Source organism: Panthera pardus, unplaced genomic scaffold (genome assembly GCF_024362965.1).
Source record: "Panthera pardus isolate Hobbes unplaced genomic scaffold, ASM2436296v1 HiC_scaffold_3, whole genome shotgun sequence".
Lineage (NCBI taxonomy): Eukaryota > Metazoa > Chordata > Mammalia > Carnivora > Felidae > Panthera > Panthera pardus.
In genome coordinates this window covers 30,528,149-30,550,285 of record NW_026526876.1, presented here as the reverse complement: position 1 = coordinate 30,550,285, position 22,137 = coordinate 30,528,149, and the positions used below count along the sequence as shown (strand labels likewise).

The window sequence follows — 22,137 nt, the reverse complement described above, 5'->3', positions numbered from 1 at the left end:
ATACTAGGTACTCGAAGATATCTGGAATGAAAAATGAAGAAATCAACACATTCTTTGCACAAGGAATGCTTTAATAATTCCCCAAATATAACAACTTCTTCACTGTGGTCCTCTCTTGGTTCGCGAATGACAGTCAGGAACCAGGGGCCTGGGCCTGGATGGGTGCAAGGAGAAAGCCCTAGAAAACCATTTATTCCTGGGGCTCCGGTCAGTCCTTTTTGAACATGGGAAGGAAAGCAAATAACGTGAAGTGGAGGCAAGAGGAAGAAGACATGAAGAATCCCCAGGCGAGAAGAGGAACGCTGGAATGACTCCACGCCTGTCTCATTCCTTGTGACACCCCGTCATCCAGTAGGAGAGTGGCCGGCCCGCACAGTGCAACCTCCATGCCACCCTGTGGAGAGAAGAAGGCTGGGTTCTTGCTTCCTACTTAGTAGCTCCTTCTCCACATCCATGACCCAGCACTTAGTGAACGCACGGCACAGCACGGCAATGCACGGAACCCCCTTCACCGCTCGCTCTCTGGTCTGTCCCCCCGTGGCCCCTCTGAGCCTTCCTTTAAATTTCTCTTATCTGTGGTGTTTGGCTCCTCCCCCCGTCCAGCATGCCCCCACGTTTTCAAATCCTCCTCTGGCCCCGAAGGGGGAGTGCACCATTTTACAAGGCTGAGAGTCACTAAACAAACAGAAAGATAAATACATACATAAATAAATAAATAACCAATCCGTCAATCTCAGGGGCAACTATCGACTCTCCCTCCAGAGAGGGTCATCCCTAGTAGCCGTCAGCGTCTCTCCCGCATGGTGTTCTTAGAGTAGACAAGGCACTTAACCCCCTCCTTCCTCACAGACACCTGTAGAGGCAACTTATCTGTCTATCTATCTATGTATCTATCTATCTATCTCCAATTTGAAGCTCAGAAAAGTGAAGCAACCATTGCACTGTCTACCACTGGGAAGCTGACAGCTTTGGGGGTATTTGCTCAGCTGAGGAGCTACGCACCTTTTATAGAAAATGTTGCTGCGAATTATGGAGAGGGCCAGCCCCACCCCCCACCCGTGGCCAGCATGATGGTGCTGCTTAACTGGTCCCACACCTACAGCTCATTGAACCGCTCGGGGATGATGGGTCCAAGCTGAGCCAATCAGATTCTCTATCCCAGCCCCTTGGACTCTGGGGCTGAGACTAGCCAGTCTCCGTGACTGCTCAGAACATTAGCCCGTTAACTTGGGGGCAGCCACAGTCTGTCCTCTGGAATGGGGAGCAGAATATACTGCTCTACAAAGAAAGTAGTGAAGGAAATGCACGAGGAGGCAGAAACTTGTCAGGAAAGCCACACTGACAGTTCCCAGCTCCGCCTCCGTTCTCTTCCAGAGAAGAGACCCCTTGGGTAAGCTCGGTGAGACACCTTGTCCCCTCCGAAGCCATCTCCCTCAGCTAACTCAAGTTCCTTTGCTACTGTGCCCAAAACAGTTTTAATACAACATCAGAGAAAGACCCAGATCCCAAGTCTTGTAAGTCCCAGTTCCAAGCCGCGCCGCTCTCCCCCATTTTTCTAGATGGTTAGAAGGGGTGGAGTCCTTGCCTCCTGTCCCCTCCTGTCACTACATCCTTCTTGGGGCTCTGCCTGCTGACTTAGTCCCACAGTGACCTCCTCACCAGTTCTTCATTCCCCCTGCTCCAGACACAATCTTTTTCACACAGTTGATGGTTGAGAGAAGATCGGGGCTCAGCAGTTCTGAAGGGGAGACAGAGAATACCTGTGAGAACACAGAGGACAGTCCCAGAGACTGAGGCAGACACCGGCTCTCCCCGCCCCCCAGGGGCTGAGTCCTTCCAGATTAGGCAAGGGCTCCCTCCCAGAGGCCCATGGAGATATCCCTACGATGGCTGCTAGAGGTCAAGGGTGGCTAGGGGTGGGGGCAGGAGGGGCAGGAGTAAATGTATGTTTACTACCACACATCCTAGCTAGGGTACATGCTGGTTCGCGCCACGTTTGAGGGTTTCTAGGGAAAGGAAATGTCAAAACAGGCAGCACAGAGGCCGAGGTAAACCTTGCCTAATGAGAGAGGCTCTTCAGGTGAAGAGTGCAGGGATGTTGATCAGAGTACGAAAGAGGGAGTAAGGGGCAAAGTCATGGACCTGTGGAGCCTCCACGAGTGGCTCTGAGGTGGGGAGTTTGCCCTTGGCCTCGAATCAATCAGGCCATTGACCAAAGTCAGGACTTGATGGTTAGAGCTGAGCCTTCAGGGCCACCAGTCTGGCATTCAGCACTGGTTCTATGAGCCTCAGTTTGCTCGTCTGTAAAGCGGGGATCATAATAGTTTCCCCCGCATGAGAAGCTGGCATGTGAAGTGCTCAGCATACAACACACTCTCGCTAAATGTTGGCCGCTGCTGTCCTCTGTTACTGGGTGTGCAGAGCCTTTCTGGAGCCTGCACCCCGGAGAATCTCCTAACCGGAGGGGCATCGTAGCCACTAGTGAAATCCTCTGCTCAGCAAAGGCATTCCTGGGTGCATTCCCAGGCTTGGAGTGGGACGAGAAGTCCTGTGAGTAGACCCCACTCATCCTCTCCCCTCTCCCACCCTGAGACCCCGGCCAGACCTTTGCAGTCCTCGTGGCAAATGTTTTCCGAGTGACTCTTGTGATCATTGCACCAATAGTGGCTGTTGATCTGGAAGACGCCATAGTCGAAGCTGCCGTCTGCATTTTCATTTACCTTTGATAGGTTGAAGTTGCTCTCCACAAAAGCCAGGCACAGCCCTTAGAACAGGGAGAAGAAGGTTTTTAGAGGGCTCTGAACTGAGGGACAAAGGACACGGAGGAGAAAGGGAGACGGGGAAGCAGAAGAAAGGAACAAGGCCTAAGAGGCTAGACGGGGCGAGCTGGCCGGAAACACCCATTAGCTTCTCTCCTCGCCCTTCGGTCCATCCACCTGCCCCTCAGTACAACCGCTCATCATCCCGCTGTCCATCCGCATCTCCTGCACTTGATGATCGCCTACTGTGTGCCATGACCCGTGCAAAGCCCAGTGAGGGACAGTCAGCTGGGGCAAAGGCAGCTGGTGCCTTCAGCAAGAACGAAGACGCACCCCTTAAAGGACCACAAGACAAGATAAAACGAGAAGGACGGCACAAGACAGGTGTGTGCAAAATCTGGGCAAAAGGAAGCTAGCCCCACCAGGGAGGAGGACGAAGCCTTTGCACTGCCTGCTCCCTCTGCCTGGAATGCTCTTCCCCAGACATTTGGGTGACCCGGTCCTTTGCCTCATTCGGTGCTGCTCAATGTCACCTCCTCAGAGAGGTATTCCTTGACTTCCCCTTCAAGGACAAGGTTACCTCTCACTCCCCTGGCTTTATTCTGCTGCATAACATTTATCACCACCAGGAAGTGCTTCATATGTTTGTGTGTTTGTTTGGGGCTCGCCTCTCCCCCTAGAATGCGAACACTGTGAAGGAAGGGGCTTTGTTGATGTCTCTGTCCCCAGCCCCTAAAATAGTTCCCAGTACATAGTAAGTGCTCAGTTAATAATATTCAGTGGAAGGAATACAGAATGTTGGGAGGGGCTTCTCGGGGAGGGCTGCTTTTTGAACTTGGCTTCGAAAGATGAATGATGGAAAGATGGCCACATAGGAGGTGACCAGGAGCAGAAGAGGAATGGGGGGGCGGGAGTGTGAGAAAGCGGCACTCACAGTCACTCAGGGAGTAGCCCTCAAACCCATCCAGATCCTCCTTGTGCAGCACTCTGGCCAAGTCACAGCGACTGATGAGCTTGGCCTCATTTATGGCAACGAGGCAGCTGACCAAGGACATGAGTAGCATCCTCATCATCTTCGGAGGGGAGAAGGTGCAGCTGAGGGCCTGTGGTCCCGAGGATCTCCCAGACGTGCTGCTGGTCTCCTCTGAGCACCTGAGGAATCTGGAGACAGCAGCCAAATGTCCCGGCTCACTCACGGCTCCCCGCCTGGCTATTTCTCTTTCCTCTCACCATTTTATACTTTCTTTTACTACAGAAACTTTCAAACATTTACAAAATAAGAGAGAATAATATCATGAATCTCCATGTACCCATTGCCCAGCGTCAACAGTGAAAAACCGAGGCTGATCTCCTTTCATCTATAGGTTTTCTCCTCTTTTAGCCATTCTCACTCTTGTAAAGGACACCTGGCTATGGGCAGCATTTAGGTACAGGGGTGGGGAGTGAGGCTGGCAAAGGAGATTGATGAGCACTGGACTTTACTGGTACTTGCGTGTGTGGGTTTGAACATGTGCTCTCGTAGGAAGGGCCAGGCCACTGGGTGTTGATCTGCCCTCAACCCCACGCTCCCAGACGCATGATATGTGACTTTTCCCAAGGGTATACCCTGCCTTGTGCAATTCCTGAGAGGCTGTCTTATAAGCTCTACACCTTTGTTTCCACTCAGAACTGGTGTCACTCGGGGCGCCTGGGTGGCTCAGTCCGTTAAGCGTCCGACTTCGGCTCAGGTCACGATCTCTCGGTATGTGAGTTCGAGCCCCGCGTCGGGCTCTGTGCTGACTGCTCAGAGCCTGGAGCCTGTTTCAGATTCTGTGTCTCCCTCTCTCTCTGACCCTCCCCCATTCGTGATCTGTCTCTCTCTGTCTCAAAAATAAATAAACGTTAAAAAAAAAAATTAAAAAAAAAAAACTGGTGTCACTCAAGTAAAAGTGACCTTGTTGAAGAAATAAACTTCACTTTCACACTCTGTGTGTGTGTGTGTGTGTGTGTGTGTGTGTGTGTGTGTGTGTGTTTGTGTGTGTGTAGGGGGAGGTGCAAGGGGCGGGGACCCTGGATTCACGTCGCCTGCTTTCAAAGGTTGGGCTGCAGTGTGACCTTGGGCAATATACTTTACCTCTCCGGGCCTCATTTGTAAAAGGAAGATATGCCAGTACCCACTTACTAGGGTTGTCATGATGATTAAACGAAATGATAAATGCCTAAATCTTGGTTTTGCATTCCCCCCCAAATAGGAAGCAAGACTTCTGGGACAAAGGTTGATTCCTAGGCTGGAGTTAGGAAAGGGTATAAAATAAGTCTGAATTATCTTGTGCTAGAAAGTAAGAAAGTGCTCAAAATATGGATTGGGGCACGTCAAATGGACATGAGAGCCAGCTCAGAGGGGCACCCGCTGGCCAAATCTGGAACACTTTCTTGGTAACAGCTTTATTGAGATAAAATTCACAGTACATAATTCACATACCGCACAATCACTTAATTTAAAGCGTGCAGCTCAATAGTGTGTTTGCAGAGCCGTGCGACTATGATCGCGGTCAATTTTAAAACATTTTCATCAACCCAACAGGAAACCCCATACCCATTAGCTGTCACTAATCCACCCCTCCTCCAACCCCTGCCCACCCCAAGCCTACTTTCCATTTCTCTAGATTTACCTAACCTGGACACTGCACACAAATAGTCACACCATAGGTGGCCTTTGAGCCCGGCTTCTTTCGCTTAACAATGTTTTCAAGATTTATTCATGTTGTGGCAGCCACTGGGATCTCATTCCTTGTGATGAATCCTTCTTTTGTCTCTCTATTGATCGTTTTATAGACTTTTGGGCTACTTTGGGGCTATTATGAATGACGGTGCTGTGAACATTCACGCACAAGTGTTTGTGTGGACAAATGTTTTCATTCCTTCGGGCATATACGCCAAGGAATGGAACTGCTGAGCCATAGAGTAACTTCAAGTTTCAACTTTGGAGCAACTGCCTGACTTCAAAGTGGCTGTACCATTTTACATTGCCATCGGCTTTTCCACATCCTTACCAACACTGGTTACTTTAAAAAAAAAAAAATTATAAAGTTTATTTAGTTATTTTGAGAGAGAGAGAGAGAGAGAGAGAGAGAGGGTGCACAAAAGCTAGGGAGGGGCAGAGAGAGAGGGAGAGAGGGAGAATCCCAAGCAGGCTCCTCACTGTCAACGCAGAGCCCAATGCGGGGCTTGAGCCCACAGACTGTGAGATCATGACCTGAGCTGATATCAAGAGGCTCAACTGACTGAGTCACCCAGGTGCCCCAACGCTTGTTTGTTTTTTTAATTCAATTTACTCTTTTTTTTTAAGTAGGTTCTGCCCATGACCCTGATGTTGAGAGTCACCATGCTCTATACCAACTGAGCCCACCAGCACCGCCCCCCCGCCACTAACACTTGCTATTAACTGTCTTTCTGATCAAAGCTCTCCTAATGGGTGCCAAGTCGTACACATGATGGTTTGGATCTGCATTTTCCTGGTGGCTAATGACGCTGAGCATCTTTCCATGTGCTCTTTGGCCATTTGCATATCTTTGGGGAAATTCAGTATTCAGATCTTTTGCCCATTTTCTAGTTGGGTTATTTGTCCTTCTTTATTGAGTTGTAAAAATTCTTTATCAGATGGGAATGCAAGCTGGTGCAGCCACTCTGGAAAACAGGATGGGGGTTCCTCAAAAAACTAAAAATAGAACTACCCTACAACCCAGCAATTGCACTACTAGGCATTTATCCACGGGATACAGGTGTGCTGTTTTGAAGGGACACATGCACCCCCATGTTTATAGCAGCACTATCAACAATAGCTGAAGTATGAAAAGAGCCCAAATGCCCATCGATGGATGATGGATGACTGTATATATATATATACAATGAAGTATTACTCGGCAAGCAAAAAGAATGAAATCTTGCCATTTGCAACTATGTGGATGGAACTGGAGGGTATTAAGCTAAGTGAAATTAGTCAGAGAAAGACAAACATCATATGACTTCACTCATATGAGGACTTTAAGAGACAAAACAGATGAACATAAGGGAAGGGAAACAAAAATAATATAAAAACAGGGAGGGGGACAAAACAGAAGAGACTCATAAATATAGAGAGCAAACAGAGGGTTACTGGAGGGGGTGTGGGAGGGGGGATGGGCTAAATGGGTAAGGGGCACTAAGGAATCTACTCCTGAAATCATTGTTGCACTAGATGCTAACTAATTTGGATGTAACTCTTAACAAATAAAAAATAAAATTAAAAACAATAAATTAAAAAAAATAAAAAATAAAAAATTCTTTATGAGATACATGGCTTGCAAATATTTTCTCGCATTCTGTGGGTTGCCTTTCACTTTCTTGATGGTATTCTTAGAAACAAAAGAATTCAATGATGATGAAGACTGTTTTCTCTATCTTTTCTTTTGTTGCTTACGCTTTTGGTATCGTAGCTACAGAATTAATACAGAATGGTTTCTAAGGTAGTCTGGGACAGTTTGGCCATCAACACAAATAAAGATAGTGACAGGGGAGCTTGGCCGGCTCAGTTGGTGGAGCGAGCGACTCTTGGTTTCAGGGTCATGAGTTAGCACCCCACCTTGGGCCTAGAGCGTCTTTGAAAAAAATAAGGATAGGGACAGATTATAATCTAGTGAAAGAGATAGGAATCCCTGAGTCCTTAATAGTAATAAATAGACAAACAGATACATAACGGGGATGGGGTTGGAGCTCTTCCTGACAATAAGATGGTGAGTGATAAACGTGGAGGTGGTCATGAGGTTGGAAAATCATCACTCTGCAGCCATCATAGATTAGTTTGGGCAAGAATCATCAATGGATATTAAATCTAAGGTGGTGGGAAGCTTGGTGAAGAACTGGATGGGGCACCTGGGCTGGCTCAGTCGGTTAAGCATCCAACTTCCGCTCAGGTCATGATCTCGTGGTTCATGGGTTCAGGCCCAGCATCGGGCTCTGTGCTGACAGCTTGGAGCCTGGAGCCTGCTTTGGGTTCTGTGTCTCCCTCTCTCTCTCCCCCTCTGCCGCTCATACTCTGTCTCTCTCTCTCTCTCTCAAAAATAAATAAACATTGGGAAAAAAAAACTATCAATGCCATGAAAACACAGAATGGGGCTATTTCTGTCACCGTGTGCATGTGTGTGTGTGTGGTGGGTGTGTGCATGCGTATCTTTCCCCTGAAAGCAGGTGTATGTTCCTGAGAGCAAAGGCCTAGGTTCCTCCACCCACAGGCTGCTGCTTGGGCAAGATGGCTGCCCTAATGGCCTTGTTTCCTCACAGATGTCTTCTAAGCTCACTCCGTACCAGCCCGACTCTTGATTTTGGCTCGGGTCATGATCTCACAGTTCCTGGGATCAAGCTCTGTATCACGCTCTGCACTGACAGCGAGGGGCCTGCTTGGGATTCTCTCTCTCTCCCCCCGCCTCTCTCTCTGCCCTTCCCCCACTCATGCTCGCTTGCTGTCTCTCTCTCTCTCTCTCAAAACAAGTAAATAAACTTGAAAAAAAAGTTTATCATGTTCTACCTATTAGATGAGCAAATATCCAAAAGTTTGATAATACCTTCTGCCTACAAGGCCGAGGGGGCACAGGTACATTCCTGACAGAGTGTAAACAGGCGATTATCTATGAAAATTGTAGATTCATTTATCCTTTGCCTCAGCAATTCTGTTTCTGGGACTTTACTGAACAGAGATAGTTGCATAGAATTCAAAGATCACATACACACGGTTATTTATAGAAAGAGTGAACTCCAGTGTCCAGTAAATACAGGGCTGGTCAAATAAACTAAGGTACATTCATACAATGGAAACACATGCCATAGGGGGGAAAAAAAATTAAGAAACTGATATGAAGCTCCAAAACAAAAATTCTGATCTCTTCTAAGACAAGGTATCAAACAGTATATTTATAATAGCTTTGTGGGGATGGGGCAGAGATAAGAAATATAAAAGACATTTAAAAAGTCTATTACAGATCTATTAACAGATATTAACAGTTATTAACAGATCTATTCATATCTGTTAGATGCATTTAGAAACATCAGAAAAAGACATGTAAAGGGGGTGCCTGGGTGGCTCGGTCAGTTAAATGTCTGACTTCAGCCTAGCTCATGATCTCACGGTTCGTGAGTTCGAGCCCCACGTTGGGCTCTCTGCTGTCAGCACAGAATCTGCTTCAGATCCTCTGTCCCCCTTTCTCACTGCCCCTCCCCTGCTCATTCTCTCTCTCAAAAATAAATAAATAAACTTTAAAGAAAAGAAAAAGAAAGATGTAAGGAATTAATAATTATGGTTACAAAGGTGGAGAAGACGTTTCACTGTAGGTAGACTTTTTTTTCTTACCATAAAAATAAATCTATTAAAAAATGAGTGTTTAAAAAGGGCCTGAACGAAGAAGGCTCTGCTGGGGTGAGCATGGTACAACATAGAGAGATGGTGACTCACTACCTTGTACACCTGAGACTAATATAACACCGTGTGTCAACAATACTCAAATAGAAAAAAGTTCTTTTAAAGAGACAGCTCTGCCCAGCGTCCCTTCTCTAGTCAAGTTCATTGCTCCCTGTGCTCTTCCTCCACTCACTCGCTTGGCCCCTTTTGTGCACCACCTCCTCCAGGCCTCATTCAGGGTCTGTGTCCTTCAGAGGCCTTCTGGGAGGTCGCAGCGGAGCACCCAGACGCGCTGGGCTTCACTGCGTCTTTTGGAAGTTGTATATCTAACTCCGAACCGTTGGTTTCCGCCCTAGAGGCAATAATATTTTACACGAAGCCTCAGAGAAATTAGGTAACTGGTCGAAGATCAGCCAGGGGCAGAGCTGGAGCCTGATTCAGCTCTGAGCCCTCCCTGAATCCATTCTCCTCGCTGCCCCATGTTGCCTCCAGTTACAAGTCCCGGCAACTCCAGTCCCTGAGGAAGAGCCACGATCCCCTTTTCCTTTATGCCCTTAGAGAGGTCAGTGCTCAGTGACAGGCAATCACATGCTATAGGGAGGGAGAGAAAGAGGAAGAGGAGAAGGAAGGAAGGCAGGGGGAGGAGAGGAGTGGGGGAAGGACACTCACTCTTGCAGAGACGGGTCTGAATCATCGGCATTTGCTGTCCCCAGGTCGGAGTCGTAGGACATGGGCTCCTCGGAACGGTCTGGACTCTTGGAGCCATTCTCTTGGAGTAGGCAGCTATCAGAGTTTAGGCTGCAAGACAGCTGGGATGAACCGGCGGTGTCCAGGCTGAGGGAGGAGGCCGTGAGCTTCCGGTTCCGTCGGATCTTATGGCCTGAGTGCTGGACTTCGATGTCCTCCGAGCCTGAGGAATGGGAAATTGAATCCAGAGACTCTTTCCGCTGTAGTTCTGTCCCAGAGGTGGTGAGGGGGTCGAGCTCAGAGAGCGGGCAAAGCCCAGAGAGAGCCAGCGGGGTGAGCGTCCACTCGTTTAAGATGGCGGACTTGTAGGAGAGCTCGAAGGATAAGGACGTCAGTCCCTGCAGGAAGCTGAGGAGGAACTCGCCCTCCTCGGCGTCTCGAAGCAGGGCTGTGGGCTGATAGTACTCGCACAGGCGGGCGGGCTCCTGGAGGAGCAGCTTCAGGTAGCACTCCATCAGGCCGTCATTGAGGGCCAGCCTCAGCCAGGCCCGGCAGCGGCCCACGTCCGTGCTGACAAAGATCAGGTGCTCCAATTCCGAGACGATGTGCCTGGGGGTGGAGAGGACAGGCTTGTTTCAAGAAGTGAGTTCAGATCACAGAGGATCATTTTATCCACTGGTGAGCAGGAGCCAGTAATAACGACCGCAAGTATATACAGGCTTGGGAAAATATCTCAGATAGCAGTGTTCTACAGGGAATTGAGAAATATTTAGCTACAACTCCCCACTTTTTCAAGGTTACTGCCATGCAGGATAATTGCCATTTTAGTTTCAACTCCCCAGGCGCCCTTGACATCACCTGCTCATCCAGCATACATGTGATGAGCCCCTAAGTGCCAGGTCTTTGGAGCTGTGAAGATACAGGATACAGACATGGTCCTGCCCTCAGTCCAGGTTACTACCTTTCAAGGGCACACGGAAGTGAACCCTGTTGTCAGTAGAGCTGGGGTGGGGGGAAGGCAATCACTTCCAGGTTGCAGTAAGGACAATGCCTTAGGCAAGGCATTGCGGGATTAGGCATAGGGATTAGGCACAGGCAAGGCATTGAGTTGGGCCTTGAGGGATTTCAAGCCGCAAAGATGGAAGGGGAACCTCAGGCACCAAGGACTGACAGAGAAAAGGCACCAAGGGTAGGGAAGCAGCAGCTGTGTAACAGGAGTGGTGAGCACTCCCGTTACAGCACGGGGAGGAGGAGGAGTGGCTGATTGGGTTGCAAAGTCAGGTGATGCAGGGTCTTGAGCATCCAACCGGTGAGGCAAGGTGGGGCAAGGGTCCCCACACCTGGCTGTGCGTCAGAATCACCTGGGAACCTGGTCAGGATACAGATTCCGGGGCCCCAACGAAGTGAAGGGAACTCCAGGCTAGCACTGGGGAGCCTGAGAGTTTTTACACCGGGAAATGACTTGACCGCAGTCGCGCAGACTTCTGGGTGGGCTGCTCGGGATAAGATCATGTACCCAACTCAGTTCCCGAACCCTTGGTCTGATGTAAATGCCCTTCCTCTGACCATCACAGTGCCCTGAGCACGTCTCGCCCATAGGAGTGCGTGCTCCACAGGGCTCAGGGAATGAGCTCGGGTTAGCTTAAGCTCAGTAAATGTTGACCAGCTGCCTGACCTAAGGACAGACACAATGAGATAAGGGGGACAATCAGAAAGCCACTGCCACCTAGGAGTGAGGTAAGAACCTGAGATAGGGCGGTGGCAGTCAGCATGAAAAGGAAGATACAGACTGACAAGGCACCTTCAGGCTGAAGGTGGCATTTAATAGCCCTTAGAGGCAACGTGCCAGCAGCTGCTTGCTCCAAAGCCCAGGCAGTTAGGGCCAGGGCCGCAGAGGCAAACGTCCCAGGGTGGATATTCAGATGATCTGGATTCCACGTCTTTAAAAAATGCCATAGCCTGTTAGGATATAATACTTAGCATAGAGATGTTCAAACATTCCAAGGCAGGGTCAGCAAACCTCTTCTGTTAAGGGCCACTTAGTAAAGATTTTAGGCTTTGCAGGCCACACATTCTCTGTTCCAACTACCCAACTTTGCCACGGTGTGGCAAAAAGGCGGCTCCTGCTAAAGGCGACCAGCCAGGGGCCTGAGCAGCCCCAGGCCATTGCCTGTGCGCTGAGGGGCTCTTGAGGCTTGGTCTAACAATAACCCCTATCTCACCCATCTCCATTCTAGAACACAGAGCATCTCTGCTGCTTTCCCATATAGCTGTAGAGGGAGAGCCCAGGGTCACCCACACTGAAGCTCCTCCCCAAAGCAAAGCCTCCCCTGCTGATCTCACTTGTGGGTGACAGCTTTCAGGAGGGGCCAGAAGACAGGCTGAGGCAGAGGCTTCTGGTGGGCGCTCTTCTTCCTTTTCCCTCCGGCCTCGGCTCGGATGTGCTTGGCATGCAGGCCGTGGATAAATACGGCCTCCAGGGCACTGCACATGGTGTTGGCATCTCCGTCTTCGCTAGTGACCACTGTGTCCGAGGACACGTACTGCTTCTGCAACGCCTTCACAGATCCCACTAGCTTCTTCTTGATGACCTAGTCGGTGTCAGACATAACACAGGCCTTTAGAAGATCCTGCGGTGACCCCTGGAAGGTAAGTGCTTATCACCAAATACACGCACACCCACACACGTGCTCACGTCTACCTGTGGGTGTGTATACAGCAAAACTAGCACAAGCTAATCATAGAAAACAAAGATGGGCGCCTGGGTGGCTCAGTCGGTTGAGCGTCCGACTTCGGCTCAGGTCGTGATCTCACGGTTCATGGGTTCGAGCCCCACGTCGGGCTCTGTGCTGCCAGCTCAGAGCCTGGAGCCTGCTTTGGATTCTGTGCCTCCCTCTCTCTCTGCCCCTCCCCCACTTGCACACGCACGCACGCTCTCTCTTTCTCTCAAAAATAAATAAACGTTGGAAAAAATTTTAAAAAAAGAAAGAAAACAGAGACAAAGCATAGAGGAGAAAAGGAAAATTACGTACTTATACCACCCAGAGATAGTTATTTTTTTGCAAAGATATTTGTATATTTTTCTTTTGTTTTGCTTTTTAAACCGAACTTCAGTGATTTGATAGCCATAGAAATCTTGTGTTTAAATACCGGCTCCATCATAGTTACAGGTGTGGGAGCCTGGGTGATCCATCTAGGGCAGGGGTGAAGCTTTCCACCTTGTTTAGGGGTCTACGATTCCATGAAGAGGCAACAAGTGCCACTTTAGAACCATAAAAACACCAAGAAAACAGGAGCATGGTCCACATTAAGAAAGATCGTAGGGGGGCGCCTGGGTGGCGCAGTCGGTTAAGCGTCCGACTTCAGCCAGGTCACGATCTCGCGGTCTGTGAGTTCGAGCCCCGCGTCGGGCTCTGGGCTGATGCCTCGGAGCCTGGAGCCTGTTTCCGATTCTGTGTCTCCCTCTCTCTCTGCCCCTCCCCCGTTCATGCTCTGTCTCTCTCTGTCCCAAAAATAAATAAAAAACGTTGAAAAAAAAAATTCAAAAAAAAAAAAAGATCCTAGGGGCACCTGGGCGGCTCAGTCAGTTAAGCATCTGACTCTTGATTTCAGCTCAGGTCATGATCTCACGGTTTTTGAGTTTGAGCTCCGTATCTGGCTCTGTGTTGACAGTGTGGAGCCTGCTTGAGATTCTCTCTCTCTCTCTCTCTCTCTCTCTCTCTCTCTCTCTCCCTCTCTCTGCCCCTCCTCTGCTCATGCCCACTCTCCCTTTCAAAATAAATAAAATAAACGTTATTTATTTAAAAATATCTTTTTAACGTTTATTTTTGAGAGAGAGAGAGAGAGAGAGAGAGAGACAAAGTATGAGGAGGGGGGAGGGGCAGAGAGAGAGGAAGACACAGAATCCGAAGCAGGCTCCAGGCTCTGAGCTGTCAGCACAGAGCCTGATGCAGGGCTCGAACCCACGAGCCGTGAGATCATGACCTGAGCTGAAATAGGACGCTTAACTGACTGAGCCACCCAGGCGCCCCTAAAATAAAGAAATAAACTTTAAAAAGAAAGAAAGAAAAAAGGAAAGATCCTTGACCTGGCAGTCAGAGGCAGATGTTAGTCTCAGCTCTGTTGGTCAACAGCTGGGTCACTACAGACATTTCACTTAACCTCACTGAGCTTAATTTCCTCATCTGTTAAACGGAACGAATACTTCCTGACCTACAGCACAGGAGTTGGGGGGCGGGGGGATTACTCTGAGGGCAGGACTTGCTTTTCTTTTTCATTCTTGCATCCTCAACACTTGGCTTGGTTCCTGACACATGTAAGTATTCCGTTAAGGTCTGTTACATAAATCAATTATAAAATACATATATGAAAAATCCTTTGGAAAGATAAAGACAGTTCTGTCATAGTATAAGCATGTCAAAATTACCTATGTGTTTTGGAAAAGGATTGGGAGGGAATACAGAAAACCTGGTTTGAACTGTTAGCTGATAGGATTATGGATAAATATTTTACTGTTTTATTTTTATCTTAGCCCAAACAGTTCATGTTAATGTTCTTTGAAAAGTCGAATGTTCTTTTTTTCTTTAAAAAAAAAATTTTTTTTTTTAAATGTTTATGTATTTTTGAGACAGAGAGAGACAGAGCATGAACGGGGGAGGGTCAGAGAGAGAGGGAGACACAGAACCCGAAGCAGGCTCCAGGCTCTGAGCTGTCAGCACAGAGCCCGACGCGGGGCTCGAACTCACGGACTGTGAGATCATGACCTGAGACGAAGTCGGACGCTCAACCGACTGAGCCACCCAGGCACCCCTGTTTTTTTTTTTTTTCTTTATAACAGCTTTAATGAGACACAATTTACATTGCCTAAAATTCACTCATTTAAACTATACAGTTCAGTGATTTTTGGTATGTTCACAGAATAGTGAAACTACAGCCACTACCTAATTTTAGGACATTTTCATTGTCTCAAAAAGGAACACTGTGCCCATGAGCAGTCACTCCTCTCTAGTCCCCTCTCCCTCAACCCCTAGCAACTACTAATCTACTTTCTGTCTTTATGGATTTGCCAATTCTGGACATTTTGTGTAAATGAAGTCATACAGTATGCAGTCTTTTGATGTTAGACATCTTTTCATATGACTTATGGGTCATATACTTCTTTTATTGTTTGCTTATTTGACTGGAGAGAGAGAGAGAGAGAGAGAGAGAGAGAGAGAGAGAGGGGCAAAGAGAGAGGAGGACAGAGGATTCAAAGTGGGCTAGGGAGTGACAGCAGCAAACTCCCAAATCGTGAGATCATGACCTGAGCCAAATGGACGCTCAACCGTCTGAGGCACCCAGGCCACCCTAATGCCCTCTTTTCTTTTTTCTTTTTTTTAATGTTTATTTATTTTTGAGAGACAGAGAGAGACAGCATGAGAGGGAGAGGGCAGAGAGAGAGAGGGAGACCCAGAATATGAAGCAGCCTCCAGGCACTGAGCTGGCAGCACAGAGCCCGATGCGGGGCTCCAGCCCATGAGCCGTGAGATCATGACCTGAGCCGAAGTCGGATGCTCAACCGACTGAGCCACCCAGCTGCCCCTTCTTTTAATGTTTACTTATTTTTGAGAGAGAGAGAGAGAGAGAGAGAGAGAGAGAGAGGGAGGGAGGGAGAGAGAGAGAGAGAATGTGCATACATGTATGTGCCTGTGGGGGAGGGGGCAGAGACAGAGCGGACCGAGGATCCAAAGCAGGCTCTGCTCTGACAGCAGAGAGCCCAATGCAGGGCTTGACCTCACAAACTGCAAGACCATGAGCCGCTTACGATCATGACGCTTAACCGTGTGAGCCACCCAGGCGCCCCATATGTATGACTTCCTTTGAGAAATCCTTGGTCTTCAGGCAGCCCCTATTAAAATCCGTTGTTTTTTATCAATTCCCATTCTATCACCAATAAGATGTTCTAGAAAGGGCAGGGTCTCCTCAGAGCCTGCTTCTGCTATAACTCTTTCTCAGCCCGAAGCCTCGCTTTCCAGACAGTACTCATTCATTTCAAAGTGAGGAAGACCAATGACATGGCTGTCCCGTGCCCCCTTCCCCACCCTTGAGCCTCTCCGACTGCCTACCGGGATGGCAGCCCGGGGGTCCAGTCCATTCTCCACCACCGAGAGCATTTCCGCTCACACTGCAGCTCCCTCGGAGAATCACATGACACCTGCAGAGACAGACGGCGCGGCCAGATGAGCAGGTTCCAGCTCACCACCCCCAGCCAATTCTCCCCCTCCCCCCAGCAGGCAGCGGGTCAGCCCATCTTCCTCAAACTGCAATGCAAAGGCCTCTGAAGTCAAAAGTAAAAGCCAAGAGTGGATTTTAAGGAAGGAAACGAGGGAAGAGAAGAAATGTGAGGGCTCGAATCTCAGGAGGTGGGGAATCCTATGTGCCGTGGGTGGGTCCACCCTAATCAGGGCATGGAGAGGCCTCTGTATGCCACACCAAACGCTGGCACAAAAAAGCAGGCAATGAGGGGCCGATTTGGATACAGAACTAAGGGTGCGAGGGGGATGCTGCCGCTGGAGGTGCCAAGAGCCCACGTGGACCAGGAAGCAGGGGCTCACAATTCACATTCGGAGCCTCTGACTCCTGTGCCAGCCCGATGTCTGCCAGCTCGGCAGGGACAAGCACAACTGAAGGAAGTTTCCAAAGGGAGGGCCTCTTGCTACATAGCTGCTTCCCCTCCAGGCACGAGGGTCCAGCTGGAGCAGCACAGGGACACGCCTAAAGGGAAACAACACGGGTTCGAATCTCGATTTGCCACTAACCACTTAGGCATGCTAGGTGGGGCACCACGGCAGACGTCTCAAACGGAGGTTATGAATGTGGAAAACGCCCAGCACAGTGCCTGACGGTACTGAGGATAAATGGTATCTATTACCCCGGTTGGATGTGGCCAAGCCTTATAGGCAAAGGCCACTGTCTGAATGAGTCCGCTCAACTACCTGAAATCAGTACACAGGTAAATCCCTCAGGGCACTGGCTTCCCCCCCACCCCCCCGGGGGTGGCTTAGGTGGGGGGGGGGGGGGGGGCCTCAACCTGAGCCTCGGGGGGTGGCTGTTGGCTCGCCTGGACCGCCCCAGCCACTTGGACGGACCAGGATTGGGCAGGCACATTCCCATCTAAACAGATCTCTAGTGACCACGCTGCCGAGCATGGAGGGACACCAAAAAATAGGTCATCGCTGTCTCTGTTCTCAAAAACCTATGGCCCAAAGAAGTTATCAAATGGAGGCATGATGAATGGATTTTGTACTGTTTACACACATTGCTTCATTCATTCCTTGTAACCACCCTAGGCGAGCTCTTTTATTATCCAGATAAATCAAAGCTGACCCAGGTCAGGGAACTTCCCAAGATCCCAGGGCTGATCAGTGGCGGGCTCTACCACCTTCGGCCAGGATGACGTCCAGCCTTCTGGAAGAGGCGGGTGTGAGCTAGGGCTAAGGGGTGGCTGGGGAGGGGGCAGGGAAGTCTTGGGAGGAGGGCTCTCCAGCTGGGGGCCCAGGTGGCGGGATGCAAGGGAGCATCAGGGTTGAGTCTGGCAGGAAAGGTTTACAGGCGAACAGTGAGGCATGGAGAACGGCAGGGTGGCCCTAAATGATGAAAGACGCTCTGATTCAAGCCCTGGCCTCTGGATCCGGCAGAGGGTGAACAGGACCCAGCGCCGACCTTCCTAAGTAAGGACATGCAAAGGCAGATAGGTGTGTGGAGGACGGCCCCCACGAAACCAGCTCTGGTCAGCGCACAACAGACTGACAGGAGGAACACTAGCCCCTGGCCACAGCCCATCAGACTGTCTCTCCCTCCACCACTTTCCCAGCTCCTACCCACTGGGAATCCTCAGGACCCTTCGCTGGAGACCAGCTCCATGCTCTGGCCACCAGGGCACCGGGAGAAGGGGACACACTATAGAGTCGGTCCTGAAACCGTGCCTGATCCTAGAGGCCGGGTTTCTTCAAGGCTACCCTACGCAGCCCTGCAGGCCAAGTTCAGGCTCGCTGGCTTTGAGACCCTGGCATCCAATCCCCTCTGGCAATTCCGGGGGCCTGCCCTTCTAGACAGAGCCTCAAGCCCTAAAACTGCCCTTCCCTCAGCCGGCCTCAAGGCTTGGGCCTCAGCAATCTGAAGAGGAAGACCATTGAGGCCTCATCAACTAATTCACTGAATATAATATTCACTGGAGGGAGGGAGGCTTATCATTAAGTGGGTGCTCTGGCCAAGTCAGGGTCTGCTGAAAAAACAAAGTAAACTGACACTGAGGTCAGAGCAGGGCCAGACAAGAGACAACTGTGACCTAAAACAGTGTCAGGAACGTCACAAAAGGACAACAGTGCAGAGAAACCTAGAAGAATTGCCACTTGACAATTCACAAAACAGAACTGAGACGTGGGGGTCAGGCCAAAGTTCCGGGCACATCTTTCCTTGCAGGAAGCCAAAGCTCCCTACATAGGCCTGTCGGTTCTAGAACGCCTCAGGAAGGCAGGAAATGGCTCAGAGGCAGGACCACGACCATCTACGATGTGAGATCTCTGGGCTCTGGGTCTCCTGACTGCTAGGTCAGCACTCCAGCAGGCTCCTTGGGTGAGCCAGACCCCCATCTACCATGCTATGGGACTGGTTTCACTTTCTATCTTCAGAGCTGTCTTCACTGACACCAAGAAGCAAACGAAAGAGGGGTGGGTCTTCAGGAGACCCAGAATAAAGAGAGCAAGTAGAGAGTTCAAACATCCCTGATACAGTGGAGCAGAAAAGGTGAGTGCCGTGTGCCTTTAGGAAACTCTTAAGTCACCCTTCGTCTACCTCTGCCCCTCTGTATTGGTTCACTCTGGCACAGGATCTCATTCTCTATCCTCATTTCATTCTTAAAACAATCCTGTGAGAGAAGGATGAGTATCCCTCATTCACAGAAGAGAAAACTGAGGCTCAGTAGAAACATGCCTCAGGTGAGGGACAGAATTTTCTCATTCCAAGCTCTGTGCCTTTCGTCAGTTCATACTGTCCCAGGTCCTTGGTTCAAAGAGTTTCAGGCAAACTTATTACTCACAGACTCTTCAGAAGCTCCACCTTATCAAAGAAGGCCTAACACTGACAAGAAACAATCTTGCCCATCAGATCTGTGGCCCCAACTAGCTGACCACAGGTCCTTTCCGTGGCAGCCAGGTTTCCGAGCTGTCCCTCCTCAAATGTTCCAACACACAGGAAGGAATCGTTGGGGTTGATTCTCTTCGTGATACTGCCTGGCCTTCTATAAACATCCAATTTCACTTCCTCCAGAGACTAAGGAAGAACGAAAAGAGGAGAAGGACTCACATGAGACTTACATTAAAAGAAGAAATGGATAACCTGGCTTCACCACTTTCGAAACACTCCGTTCATCAGTAAACAGCAACCTCTTCTTCTTAGAGACTTCCCCGCCATCCGCGACAGCCTCGTCTCTACGGCCTGACTCCGATCCTGCACCTGGCTATGCACGACAACAGGCCGGTGTTTAAGCCCTCCAGCTGCTGTACCAGGTGATGAGTCAGGGTTTTCAGCTGGAAACAAATGACAAAGTTATCTTCTGATTCAGAAAGACAGCTGATACTTCAGACATGTGAGTGCTGAGTAAACAGCACATCCTTCTACCTGAAGAAATTTGGATTTCTAGACAAGAGCCCTGTGGGGGGTGGGATGGGTGTGTGGGGGGGGGGGGGTGGGTAGGGCGACAAAGCAACTGAATATCAGCTGGAGGGCAAGCAACTTCTAGCTCGTGATTCCCAGTCCAAAGGCTAGTGGGTGAGGCCAGAAATGTGAGGTCTAGGAACACTGGGTATCTTTCTTTCCTCCCTCCCTCCTTCCATCCAACAACACCCATCTCTCCCATATTCTTGTCCCAGATCCTTTAAGATTCTGGCAAGGACCAAACTCTGAGTGAATGAAAGCAGGACCTTTGCCTGACTCATTCACCATTGTCTTTCTAATGCTTCAAACAGTGCACGGCACACAGTGGTGCTCACAAAATACTTGCTGAATGAACAGATGAGTAAAATAAAAAGGCTCAGACCGTTTCAGACTGTAAGAAGTTGAGGTATACAACTTCTCAGTGGTGGGGTCACTGCGGAACTCCTTCCATTACACCAAGCTGCCAACAGGCTGAAACCCTTCAGAGATCACACCTTAACGGAAGGGGATGTTGAAGGTAAAAGGACATCCGATTCTCAAAGGCGTGAGACTATAAATGCAAGCAAAGACAAGGGGTCTTTTTGGGGTCCTTTACAATGGCTGTCAAATGGCCAATCCTTTGGAGTTTGGTCACCAGAACTTAGAGGGGATGTGCACCCCCAAATCCCAGGAGATTATAAATGTTAACCATGGAGCCTGGGTGCCTCAAGAATGTCTAGCTACTCTGAGATAACTTGACTCTCTGTGTTCATGGGTAATCAAAATGGTCAAAACTCAATGATCCAGCACCTGCAAAAAGAGGAAGCAATTCAACAGCCTCCACGGAGGCCTCGGCGTCCCCAGGATCCACTCATCTCTACTCTTCACAACATGTAACGTCACCTCTGGCACATTCGGTAGCGGGACTAATCTACAACCAGTTCTGGCCAGGAGGAGCACTGGGTGAGGGTCCTTTCTGAGCGGCAGGGCAATACACATGGACCTGATTCTGTGACCACAGCCAACCCCACACAGTGGAACCGCTTGAGTTTCTCCAGATCATCACCCAAAAGGAAGTGATAAGCTTCCACTGCCCCAGCTGAATGAGTAGCTCCCTCACCTTCCAGGTATTTGGATGATACCTATCATTCCAGCAGCCAACGCGAGTAATGTAATATGGATGCCAGGAATACAATCCTTAAGGACAGGTACAGGGGGCCTGACATCCAGGAAAAGCACTTGACCCACGGGAGAAGGATCTCTTTACTCCTCCACACTTACTTACCATCTGAGGCCCTGCCTCAATTGAGGTGTTCGGCAAGTGCCTGGCTCTGAGAAAGCAGGTGGGGTTGGCAGGGGACTGCACTAGGTTCTCAGATCAAATGGGGACCACATCAAGGGAAGAATGGGCACAGAGCTGGGATGAAGAGTTGAAATGGGGATAGGAAGACGTCAATCTAACAAGATTGGGTAGGGGTGGTGGGAACTAGGGCAGCAAGAGTTGGGGGGTGGTTTAGCAAAGACTCAGGAATGAAGTGTCCTCAGGCTGGCTGGGGATGGAAAGAAAGTATGCGGTGGGCTTGGAAGTTAGGGGTTGAGTGGGTGAGGACAAGAAGATACATACAAGACTTGAGATAGGGCTGAGATCAGAGTTATCAAGAAGAGGGCGGTAAGCGCAATAGGGCATCTACTGTAGTGGTAGGTATTAAATGAGTGGGGGGAGGTGGGTGTTTTGGCTGAGCAGACCTTGGGGGGCTGAGCAGGGGGGCTGGGATAAGAAAGCTGAGCCTGAAAGGGGGTAAGCCAGAAAGACGGGGAGGGGGACGGGGGGCTCGAGGAGGTTTGCGTGGAGCACTGGGATTGCCAAAGGGGTTGAGGGGTGAGAAGGAGATGCGTTAGAGGGAGGCGGAGGGAAGTGGCTGTCCTAGGGGTTGGAAGTGGGCTACCGTGGGGTCGAGTGTGGCTGCACTTACGCAAGACCAGTGGTGAAGGGGTGAGGGTAAGGGCTGGGCTCGGGTCACGGGTGGAGAAGAGGAAGGGGACGGGGTCGGTCAGCACTGGCTGTTTGGGCTGAAGGCTCGGGTCCGAGTGGGGTAGGGTGCGGGGCTCAGGCCGGGAAGGGAAAAGGCTCTGAAGCAGGACAGTTTCAAAGCAACCAAGGGTTTGCGATCACGGACAGGGCTGGTGACCCATCGCCCGTTCTCGTCTCGGCCCCGCCGTCCCCTTCTCACCCTCCTCGCCCTCTGACCCCTAACTCACCAGAGGGAGCGGGGAGGGGGCGCGGGGCACTCCTGGCCACTGCAGCCCCTAAGCCTCCGACCAGGCGCTGCGGCCTCCCGGCCTGTGACAACAGGAAATGGCGCTCGCGGCGCCTGACGCCATCACGTTGGTTCGGCGTCCGGCCCCGCCCCCGGACCGCGGTGCCAATCGCAGGGCCGGCGGAGCCTCGGGGCGGGGCCAGCGCTCAGGAAAGCCCAAGTTCCCAGCCCCAGAGCAGGTGAGTGATCTGGGAGGCTGGGGACTCTGCGACCCGAGATGCGCACGAAGAGGCGAGGCCACCAGGCTAGCCCACCAGTGTCGGGCGGAACGTGTCCTACTGCCCGCCCCCAG

General features: G+C 50.2%; 1 protein-coding gene across 3 annotated transcripts; it reads right to left on the bottom strand.

Annotated features, from left to right (window-relative positions):
- Positions 1-50: 50 nt before the first annotated feature.
- Positions 51-21,869, bottom strand: LOC128774180 (pleckstrin homology domain-containing family M member 1-like). 3 transcript variants are annotated; one of them, XR_008418628.1, is made up of 8 exons: positions 19,209-19,391; positions 15,960-16,048; positions 12,199-12,446; positions 9,838-10,464; positions 3,694-3,920; positions 2,606-2,764; positions 1,586-1,738; positions 51-394 (listed from the first exon to the last, which is right to left on the bottom strand). XR_008418628.1 is itself a non-coding variant. In XM_053892481.1 (8 exons), the coding sequence occupies exons 2-8, from the start codon at positions 16,005-16,007 to the stop codon at positions 325-327; spliced, it is 1,458 nt and encodes a 485-aa protein (XP_053748456.1). In that variant the 5' UTR covers positions 16,008-16,048; positions 21,787-21,869; the 3' UTR covers positions 51-324. The 3 variants fall into 3 exon arrangements, 2 of the variants coding, with proteins under 2 accessions (XP_053748456.1, XP_053748455.1); XM_053892481.1 differs by lacking the exon at positions 19,209-19,391 and adding an exon at positions 21,787-21,869 and having other exon boundaries at positions 1,660-1,738; XM_053892480.1 differs by having other exon boundaries at positions 1,660-1,738; positions 19,209-19,388.
- Positions 21,870-22,137: the final 268 nt, after the last annotated feature.

Bases quoted from the DNA above. Each gene is read 5' to 3' on its own strand.
- LOC128774180 (XM_053892481.1), bottom strand. From the start codon at position 16,007: ATGCTCTCGGTGGTGGAGAATGGACTGGACCCCCGGGCTGCCATCCCG. The intron at 10,465-12,198 runs GTGAGATCAGCA...CTCCACCCCCAG, and splicing joins CTGAAAGCTGTCACCCACAA to GCACATCGTCTCGGAATTGG. The intron at 3,921-9,837 runs GTGAGTGTCCTT...TGCTGTCTCCAG, and splicing joins TCAGACCCGTCTCTGCAAGA to ATTCCTCAGGTGCTCAGAGG.